Source organism: Lepus europaeus, chromosome 11 (genome assembly GCF_033115175.1).
Source record: "Lepus europaeus isolate LE1 chromosome 11, mLepTim1.pri, whole genome shotgun sequence".
NCBI classification, from domain to species: domain Eukaryota; kingdom Metazoa; phylum Chordata; class Mammalia; order Lagomorpha; family Leporidae; genus Lepus; species Lepus europaeus.
Genome location: NC_084837.1, coordinates 10062611 through 10073110, shown reverse-complemented (window position 1 = coordinate 10073110; position 10500 = coordinate 10062611). Strand labels below are relative to the sequence as shown.

General features: G+C 55.8%; 1 protein-coding gene across 1 annotated transcript in view; it reads right to left on the bottom strand.

Annotated features, from left to right (window-relative positions):
- Nucleotides 1-324: 324 nt before the first annotated feature.
- ALDH1A3 (aldehyde dehydrogenase 1 family member A3) overlaps nucleotides 325-10500 on the bottom strand; it is a 32695-nt gene continuing 22519 nt past the window's right edge. Inside the window, exons 11-13 of the mRNA XM_062204551.1 lie at nucleotides 9134-9291; nucleotides 7007-7081; nucleotides 325-2175 (exon numbers count right to left, since the gene is read on the bottom strand). Coding sequence (XP_062060535.1) covers nucleotides 2103-2175; nucleotides 7007-7081; nucleotides 9134-9291 — 306 coding nt within the window. The 3' untranslated portion in view covers nucleotides 325-2102. The remainder of the gene's footprint in view (nucleotides 2176-7006; nucleotides 7082-9133; nucleotides 9292-10500) is intronic.

Sequence of the window (10500 nt, the reverse complement as noted above, 5' to 3'; positions counted from 1 at the left end):
TTACAGGCCTTAGAAAGAAGCTGGACCCCCTGCCCACAGCCTCAAGTTAAAATGACAACTGCCTGTGCACAGGCCTGGGGATGCAGGATTGTCCCTGTGCCCGGGCAACGGCACCCTCTCAGTATCCCACGCCCACATCAACATCCCTTCCTGAGGAAGACAGGCAGCCGCCGTGAGTCTCTTAGCCAGCGACGGCAGAGCCATCGGTGAACCCGCACAGCCACACAAAGCACTGGGCCCGACCCACGGAGCAAATATAATTTTCTTCAAAAAAATCATCCACACTGCTTTTCTTTTCTTCTTTTTCTTTTTAATAAGCCATTTAGTATAGAAGGTCCCAGAAAGAAAGAGGCCCACCACAGAATTACAATGGGTTTGGTCACATGAAAAACCATTTCTCGGATATCTGATTTTATGTTACTGCTGCTGCCTGGCACAATCTAGAACAATCTGTAGTTAGCATCAGAATTCCCAGTCCGGTAGATTTTCAGACCATACCACAGGAGTAAACCTTAAAGAAGTGAAATCTAACACTATATAGATTTCCATTGCTAAATACAGTATTTTACAGAAGGTTAAATATACCACCTCTGTGTACTTACAACTATAAAAAGATACATTAACTATAGCAATTATAAATAATGTAGTGTTTCATCGTAAAGGCATTATTGTACAAGGAAAGAATGAGAACCTTCCAACGTCGCACTGTCGTGGTTAGCGTCTCTAGTCACGTGGTAAAATACTGCGAATTCAGTGTATGAAGTCAAATCCTGGTTTAGCAAGTCGCTGGCCGTCTACGTGGTGCGTGCTAACTGAAGGAGAGGAGGTGGGTTTCCGAGCGCGGACCTTGGACGAGGGTACACAGGTGACGGCCCACGTGGCTGGTCCGACACGAGCTTCATCCTGCTGTGACCCCTCCAGCGCCACTCTCAACCGTAAGCACCGTTTTCCCAGAGGACCACTCGTGTATGGGGACAGCTCAATTGAAGCTGCTTGTGGTTCTGCAGCTACACGGGGATGCTCTCAGCTTCCCCAGTGCAGGCATGGAATTGCAGATCACTGGGCTGCACCAGGGAAAGAAAACTCCACGACCAAGTCTCCCGGATGAAGTCCCGGGGCCTCCATGGCACCCAGCGGCTGCCTGTTAACTCATCAGACACTCCCATCAGAACAGGGGTGGGAACAGGCAGAGCTGCAGGCACACAGTGGCTGCCCGCGCTTTACTGACCTCAGATGGGCGGAACTGGACATCGGCAGAGCCAAGCTGGACAGGCTCGGCAGGAACCACCGGCGAATACGGAGCGCGGTGTCCGTGTGCCATTTGTAAAAGCAAGTTCCAGCTCGGATTCGCCGGAAGCGGGGCTTCGTTGTCCCAGGACTTGCCACGGGCTGCGGCGTCCTTGGTGACAGAGGTGACTCTAACCATGCTTCCTGCCTACGGAAGTGCTGGTTTCAGGGCTGCCATGACAAGGGTGTTACAAGCCCTGTGTGCTGCCGCCTTGGTCCCATCCCAAAGGCGGCGCTGGCTTTTGGCTGAATCCCAAGGTCCATGTGTGCAGACTCTGCACTGTGCATGCCCAAGGCCCTGGCTACCCTCCCACGGTCCACCCTCTCCAGAGACGCCCAGCATTGGATATGGGGGCAAAACTCCACCCCCTTTTATTTAAATTAACTTAGTGCTAATCCTCTCCCATGCGTGGAACGGTCCCACCCTTTCCCCAGAGAGGGGCTTGTTCTGTGAGCAGGGCACCCAGAGGCCACAGGTGCAGGGCTCTGCGTGCAGAACAAATCCCTCCTGGTCTGGAGCAGCTCCTGGACATTTCAAAGGCCACTTCCTGTGATCAGAGCCCTGAGTGTCTTCAGTGTCTCCCAGCCCGGGTCTCAAGGGAAATGGCTCCTCGGCCCCGTCCCCAGGCAGGGCTACGGCGTCCCACCCAGTACGTGGGCCTGGCCACAGCTGGGTCAACAAGACACGCGCGCAAGGGGAAAGTGAAAGTCATTCAACTCCAGCAGGATGGACGCGTCCAGAAGCAAACGTCCCGGGCAGGGCGGTGGCGCCGAGGTCTGTCTGTCCCCGGGGTGAGGAAGGAGCCCGCCTGCCCTCAGGGGCTCTTGTCGTCCAGCTTGATGGTCACGGTTTTCACTTCCGTGTATTCGGCCAGAGCGTATTCGCCTCTGTGAGCACAGAAAAGAACAGAATTCAAGCGAGTGCAGCTCGCGGAGCCTCTCAGGTGCCTTCATTTAAAAAAGATTTATCAGATGGCCCCGACAGTCAGGGCTGGGCCAGGCCCACGCCAGGAGCCAGGAGCTTCTTCTGGGTCTCCCATGTGGGTGCAGGGGCCCAAGCACTCCAGCCATCCTCCACTGCTTCCCAGGCCATCAGCAGGGAGCTGGACCGGAAGTGGAGCAGCCCAGACTCGAATCGGTGCCCAAGGGAACTTTCTAATGCTCGCTAACTCTGTCCGTGGCTGGCGTCTACCCAAAGGTCAGACTGTGACCACCCGAGAGAAGCGTGCACAGCCAGACGCTCACGGCGCCAGCTGCAAGTGGAAATGCTGGTATGTGTGCAGGTGCCGCTTTTGACATATTCCAGGGGCTGAGGGGTTGAGGGGCTGTCACTGCAGAATGACAGGTTAAAAAAGAGGTGAGTCCCCCTGGGGTGCGGGGGCAAGAGCCTGCGTGGGTGCAGGGGCGGCGCAGGCAGAGGAAGTTACATGGCTCTGACAGCTTCAGGATGGCAGTTTGGAGCTGCTTCAGAGGACAGAGGGAGGTTGAGGCCAAGGCTGTGGACTGGGCCCCAGGGCCCTTGGTCCCCCGGTTCTCAGAGTCGGGCCTCAGACCAGCAGCCTCAGCCTCCTCTTCCAACTTGCTGGCAATGCAGGTTCTCAGGCCTCGCCCGGACCCCTGTGGTGGACAGAATAAGCAGTCCCTCCCCCAAGGGGTCCGTGTCCTCCTGCCCTGAACCTGTGAGTAGGTTAGGTTAATGGCAAAGGAGAATCAATGCTGCAGGTGGAATTCAAGTTCCTGATCAATCTCAAACATGGGGTGATGATCCTGGGTCTTCTGGGTGGGCCCAGGGTCATTGTCGGGGTCCTCAGAAGTGGAAGGGGGTGGAGCCCCTGCATCCCACATCGGAGTCCCGGGTTCCAGTCCCAGCTCCACTCCCAATTCCAGCTTCCGGCTGACGTGCACCCTGGGAGGCAGCAGACGGTCAGTCAGGTAGCTGTGTCCCTGCCACCCGCGTGGGAGACAGGGACTGAGGTCCCAGTTCCCAGCTTTAGTCTGGCTCAGCTCTGGCTCCTGCGGCCATTTGTGGAGTGAACCGGTGGATGGAGGATTCTCCTCTCTCTCTCTTCCTCTCTCTTCACCCCCTTCTCCCTTTCAAATTACACAAATAAGTAAATTTTGAAAAACACAAGCAATCAACCTTAAAAAGAAAAAAAGTGGGAGGGGCCGCAGCAGAGGAATGAGAGCTGGAGGAGGCTGCGGCGGGGCTCGGAGCAGGTACGACGGCAGGCAGGAACCCTGGGGCCTCTCGGGGCCAGGAAAGGCAGGGAGGCTCCCCAAGAACGGGGCCTTGACTCTGGCTCTGCGAGACCTCTGTCAGAGCTGCACCCCGTGAGATAATCTGTTGTGTAAGCCACTGATTCTGAGGTGCCCTTGCAGCAATAATAGAAAACAAACATGCTCTGACCCCGCCGTGCGGGCCTGGGGTTCTGTGCCTGCTTGCCCTGCAGCGCCACCCACTGGGCGCTCCGATGCTCAGACAAGGTCCTGCCTACCCTGAGCCTTGTTTCAGCACTTGTGAAATGGGAACACGGTCACCCTCTGGTGGCTGTGGCAGGTAACAGTGAATGAAGAAGGTAACACTGTGATTTAATAATGAAGTGCCACGGAGGTTTGTAGGCAGTGTTCTAAAACAAGTAGTTCTAGTTTTCTAAAACAACCTGTGAGAACGAGTGCCTTATTTTGTAACATTTCCTAAATGTAACACATAACATAAAAGCCATAAGCAGGGCAGGTACTCTGTTTAAGACATTCAGGGGATAAACGACAAACTAAAAACAAATAATATTTTCTGGCCGGCGCCACGGCTCACTAGGCTAATCCTCCGCCTACGGCGCTGGCACCCTGGGGTTCTAGTCCCAGTCGGGGCGCTGGATTCTGTCCCGGTTGCCCCTCTTCCAGTCCAGCTCTCTGCTGTGGCCCGAGAAGGCAGTGGAGGATGGCCCATGTGCTTGGGCCCTGCACCCCATGGGAGACCAGGAGAAGCACCTGGCTCCTGACTACGGATTGGCACAGCGCACCGGCCATTGCGGCCATTGTGGAGGTGAACCAACGGAAAAAGGAAGACCTTTCTCTCTGTCTCTCTCTCTCACTGTCTAACTCTGCCTGTCAAAAAAAAAAAAAAAATCCAGCCATGTGTGAGAACCCAAGTGCTGTTTTCCTTAATATATAAACAGCGCTTACAAACAAATAAGGAGAACACAAATGACCAAATGGAAAATAGTCTGTGTGCAGAATAAAGAAATGCAAAGTGCCCGTGCATGTAATGCTGCATTGCAAAAGTTCACAGCCGCTGATGGTTTAGCAACTTTGTACAGGAAAGCAAGCCAGTGGCGAAATCCTGCTGAACTGGCAGCGAGATTGCCCCTGTGGGAACCACACAGGGCCCCTCATTCTTCCTAATCCCCCAGGCGCTGCCCTGGTTCAAGTTCTTGCAGCGATTTTTCAGCCCAATGTGATATCTCCTAACTGGTTTCTCAGCCAATCTCATCCACCTCGGGGCTCCTGGGAACGCCAGGACGGGCCAGGGGCTGGTGGCTGTGCTGGCGAGAAGAGCCTGGCATCACGCCTAAACCCTCAAAGATGCTCAGAAAATACTTGCCAAGGGAATGCGTGAACAGATCAGCGAAACAAACGACTGATGGTGTTTACAGGTGGGACTGCGGGTCAGGGAGAGAGGCCGTGCCTTCCCACACGTCTGCCAGGTGGGCTTTTCGGGTTGCTGTACTACTTCTATTGCAAAGCAAAACAAAGACGGAAGAAGAAAAGCACCCAGGAGGAAGCTAAATTGCAAGCCCCAGCCCCACACAGAAACAGATCCTGCAGTGGCCCCTGGGTGGGCGCCAGCAGCCAGCCCAGCCCAGCACAGCTCAGCCCAGGAGGGCGACAATGGAGAAAACCCATGGAGTTCACCGCCCGGTGCTCCGGTGTGGGAAGGGGGAATTCTTGCCACATGAAGACATTAACTAGACCCAAGTGAGGAGGGAAGCTGCGTCTGCAGGCTCCTTGTGAATTATCTTAGCACAAGTTTTCAAGTGTATGATGAGGGTCCAAAGAACAGGCAGGAAGCACCCCACACTGTGCTCACTGAATGCCACAGGTGCTCTTGGGCCCCGCTCTGTGGCGGGCCAGGGCGTGCTAAGGAGCTGGGGCTCCCAGGGCAGTGGGCACGGGCGGTGGAGGCCAAGAAAGGACATGGTGAGACAGCGCGGGAGCCCGCACAAGCCTGACAAAGGCAGGCCGCACACACTTTCCAGAACCTTCTGCACTACTCAAGGACAATTGTTTAGGGACCTGGAGTCTGTGCTACAAAGCAGGGCTGTGTGTGGCCTCTGGCAGGAGGTCGGAGCGGGGGCTGGGGTCCCCAGGCCCTGTGGCCTGCTGGCTGCCAGCAGCAGATCAGAGCAGACAAATGACCATGTATGCCCTGGTGGCTTTATTCCAGGTGGTCCAAAAGGTGACCCCTGTCCACAAAGGCACCGTGCTGCAGTGGGCCCAGAGCCCAGCTGCCAGCCTTCATTCCAGACTCTGTCACTCACTGGCTCCCTGGGCCACTGCCGCATCTGAAATCAGTTGTACTCATTTCGCTTTCGCAGAGTGTGGTGGGAGGCGTGAAGGGACATGTGTGGGCAGTGAGGCAGAGCGCGCCCCAGGCTCCTGCCCAGCACAGGCTGCTGCAGGGCAGGCACCCAGGGGCTCAGCCGGGGCCTCCTGTCGCCGTGGGCACTCAGGTGGAAAGGGCAATGAGGCAGGGGCTCAGGGAGCACAAACCCAACCAAGCCACCAGGGGAGGCCCTGTGTTTTCTGCAGAGGGTCTTTGTGGCCAAGAATTTACAGACATTCCCTGATGGGGAACCGCCCGGAAAGACAAGGAAGAGAGCATGTAGGCCTCCTGGGGTACTGGAGTCAGCCGTGGACTGAATCCCGTGCTTCGTTCCGGGATGGAAGCCAGCCCTGTCCTCCGTGACATCTTAAAACCTCACAGGGGAGCCATACAAAGGCACCACCAGGGTCCGAGCTGGGGGGAGGCATGAGTCCCTTCCCACTGCAAGACCTACAGACACCACGTATGGGGTAAAGCATTTGTACATAAATCACACGGGCTATTGAAGCAGCAGCAAACGCTCCAGCCATAGAGATGTCCCGGGACAGGCCCACGTGCTGTCAGGGATGGTTTCTCAGGAACATTGGTCCTACAAGATGTTTGTCCACAAAGGCTAATAAAACCCTGCACCCCACCAAGAAAGACCCAGGGAAAGAAGACAGCCTGCAGCTGCAAACCACAGCACCTCCCACACTGAAATACCACCCGGGGCTGGGCCAGGCACGGGCAGGCCTGACCCTTAATTCAAACCCGTGGAGCTCATTCTCCCAGCAAGCAAGACAGACAAGAAACACGGAGGGCTGATGACCATGCTGATGGGGCCAGGGAGGTCCAGCAAGAGGTTGGCCAGAGCGGGCACCAAGAAGGAACCGGGGGGACCCAGGGCGGGTCCTCAGGGCTAAGAACAGGGCCCGGCAGGCGTGGAGTCTGCCATGGGTCAGAGCCATTCCTCCCTGCCAAGGGTGGGGATTGGTGAGAACAATGCCAACCCACAGCTGGCAAAAGCCACCGTGCTTAGTGGCAGCTGGGTCCCCCAAAAAGAAGGGCCCACGGTCTTCATGCTGTGCCCACCCCCCTGCTGCAAATCCAGCAGGCTTGGACGGAGGGGACACTCACAGTTCTCGGCCATTTCCCGACATCTTAAAGCCGCCAAACGGAGCCTGCGCGTAGAGGGCGTTGTAGCAGTTGATCCTAGAGAAGAGAACACAAAGATGCTCCAAGTTACCTGGGGAAGAACCACCACATCTCTGGCCTCCCAGCATCAGCATGTAATGTGGAGTGTGGCCTAAAGCAGGTCCTTGTGGGCCGGTGCTGTGGCATAGCAGGTAAAGCTGCGCCTGCGTCACTGGCATCCCATGTGGGTGCCGGTTTGTGGCCCTGATGCTCGACTTCTGATCCAGCTCCCTGCTAGTGCGCCAGGGAAAGCAGCAGAAGATGGCCCAGGTCCTTGGGCCCCTGCACCTATGTGGGAGACCTGGATGAAGCTCCTGGCTCCTGGCTTTGGCCTGGCCCAACCCTGGCCATTGCAGCCACTTGGGGAGGAAACCAGAGAATGGAAGATCTGTGTGTGTGTGTGTGTGTGTTTCTCTCTCTCTCTCTGTAGCTCTTTCAAATAAATAAATCTTTTTTTTTTTAAATAGCAAGGCTGTTGATCAAAGATTCAGTGAGCCAAACACAGTGTGCTGTCTTCCCATCAGAAACTAAAATGTGAATATTGGGCTGGCGCTGTGGCACAGTGGGCTAGGCCTCTGCCTGTGGTGCCGACATCCCATATGGGCGCTGGTTCTAGTCCCGGCTGCTCCTCTTCATATCCAGCTCTCTGCTGTGGCCTGGGGAGGCAGTGGAAGATGGCCTCAGTGCTCGGGCCCCTGCACCCACATGGGAGACCCAGAAGAAGTTCGTGGCTCCTGGCTTCAGATCAGCCCAGCTCCGGCCATTGCTGCCATTGGGGAGTGAACCTTTCTCCGTCTCTCTCTCTGTAACTCTGCCTCTCAATTAAGTAAATAAATAAATCTTTAATAAAATAAGATATGAATATTTAAGTTCAGAGTTTCATTGGGACAGGAATGGGATGAGAAGACAGGAAAAAAAAAAAAAAAGAGGAAAATGACCTTCAAGTCCTCCTGTTCCCGGCTGTGTGATTCTGGATTTGATACTCAGCCTATGTGAACCTCAACTCACTCATCTTTAAAATGGGGATAACAATACACAACCTGCAGTATTACAGAAGAGGCTGGGATTCGCACAGCTGCAGGTGGGCATCCACAGTGACAGCCACAGAGGAAATTGGGGAGACAGGGCTGCACCGAGCCCAGGCTCGGCACCAGGGCCCCCTCGGCTGTGTGCACTTGGACCCCGGGCCTCTGGGCTCCACATCCTCAGATTCTATCAATCATGGCTCAAACTGCATCGGTACCAAACAGGGACAGACTTCTTCTTGTCCTCACTCCCTAACAATACAGTCTGACAACTATTCACGTGCCATTACGCTGTGTCAGGTATTGCAGCTGTCAGAAGCGATTCAAGGTGTTTGGGAGGGAGCTGGTGTTGTGGCACAGTGGGGAAAGCTGCCGCCTGGGACGCCGACACCCCATGTGGCTGGTTTGAGTTAAAGTTGCTGTACTTCCAATCCAGCTCTCTGCTAATGGCCTGGGAAAGCAGCAGAAGATGAGCCAAGTGGGAGACCTGGAAGAAGCTCCTGGCTCCTGGCTTTGGCCTGGCCCAGCCCCAGCCATTGGGACCATTTGGGGACTGAACCAGCTGATAGAAGATCTTTATCTCTCTCTCCCCCTCTCTCTGTACCTCTGCCTTTCAAATAAACAAATATTATTTTAAAAGTATTTGGGAGGATGTGTGCAGGCTCTGTACAAATGCTACTTTTATTTCATTTAGAGGACTTCGACAACCATGCAGACCCAACCCTGTGTGGATACTGAAGGACAGCTGTCCTAGCTGTGTGACCCCAGCAAGTCCCACAGTGTCCATTTCCTGCTCTGAGAATTGGGGCACCTGATACCGGAGCCTCATGGACTCTAGGAGGGGTCACGAGGACCCATCAGAACAGAGTGTGCTGGCACGAGACACGTGATGGCAAGCTTCCGGTTGGTGGAAGGCAAGCGACTGGGGAGAGCCAAACACATGAACACACGCACACACACAAAAATGCACACATACACCCAAACGCAGACCCCCACAAACATGCATGCGCACATACACCTGCACACATCCACACACACCACTCACCAGACGGTGCCAGACTCCAGCGCCGAGGCCAGCTTCAGGGCTTTGTCCAGGTTTTTTGTGAACACGGCTGCTGTGAGCCCATAGTCAGTACTGTTGGCCCTTTTGATCACTTCTTCAATATTTTTGAACTTCAGTATCGGCTGCACCGGTCCAAAAATCTAGGATTAATTGCAGGAGTGGCAGTGAGAGGCAAGGTGGCATGGACTTGGACGCCCTGAGCAGGCGTCGCCTTCCGTCTCAGCCATTTTCACACGGCCAGAGCGCACACGATGGCTGTAGACCCAGCCGGCAGCGCCCTTCTGCGGTCTGAAGCATTGAAATGAGACAACAAAAACCCACCCCGACCACGGGCACTGCTACACTTAGGGGGTCTCACTGTCACCAGGGAGCCCCAGCTCGGGAGCTTCGGGGCAACCCGTGCACTCCGGGCTACCCAGAGGACAAAACCTTGGGGAACTTTTGGGAGAGAAACCTCGAGGGTGTTTGCAGGCAGGGCTGTAGGACTGTGCTTTGGTCTCCACCAACCAACGAACACACCCTGCAGTGTTCCTGTAAGAACTCCCGGCTGGGAGAAGGAGACAGCGTTCACGCCGTCTACAGTGACGCAAAGGCACAGCACAACCGTGGAACCTCTGCAGACAGCCTGCAGGGAGCCCGTAGCTGATTCCCTTGGGCTGGGCACCGCCAGCACCCAGCAGGACCACCGGCATCCCTTCCCAGGATGGTGGAAGCTCTGGTCGTCCCCTAGAGATTACAGTCGTAACCCATCCCGCCCCGAGAAGACAGTGGTAAAACACCCCCACCAGGAGGCCCTCAGCAGGGGCTCATTCCCCCCTGCACCTGGCATCAGGCACCCGGCTTCCAAGTCCCGTGTGGGAAGCAGCCTCCTCCTGGGCCGGACTGCGGGACTGGAAGGTGTGTGTAGACCTGCACTCCTATGGGGTCTCCTTCATTTCCACCTCCAAGGACGGCCTTGCTGGGCACACAGAGGAGAATGCTAGCTGGACCCGCCCCTAAATGATGGACACGTGCTGTTTAGGTTCACTCTGGGGCACGCCAGGCAGTGAATCCATGGCTGTGGGTCAAGCTGAGTCCACGGCTCAACACCTGGCAGAATCCAGTCGTGTGACCCACGTGGGAACCGGGAGACCAGGCGCAGAGTGGGAACCGAGGGCTGCAACGAACTCCCTGCCGCTACATAATCCCTGGGGTTGCTGGAGACGAGAGGGCCTCGAGGGGAGGGGGCAGGTCACACGGGAAGGGAGGCGGCCCCAGCACAGGTCTCTAGGTCCTCTGGCCCCAGAGGAGGCCCAGCCCTGCAAGCGGAGCCGAAGCCCCAGCCTGGGCCGGAGCTTTAGCTGTAGCCA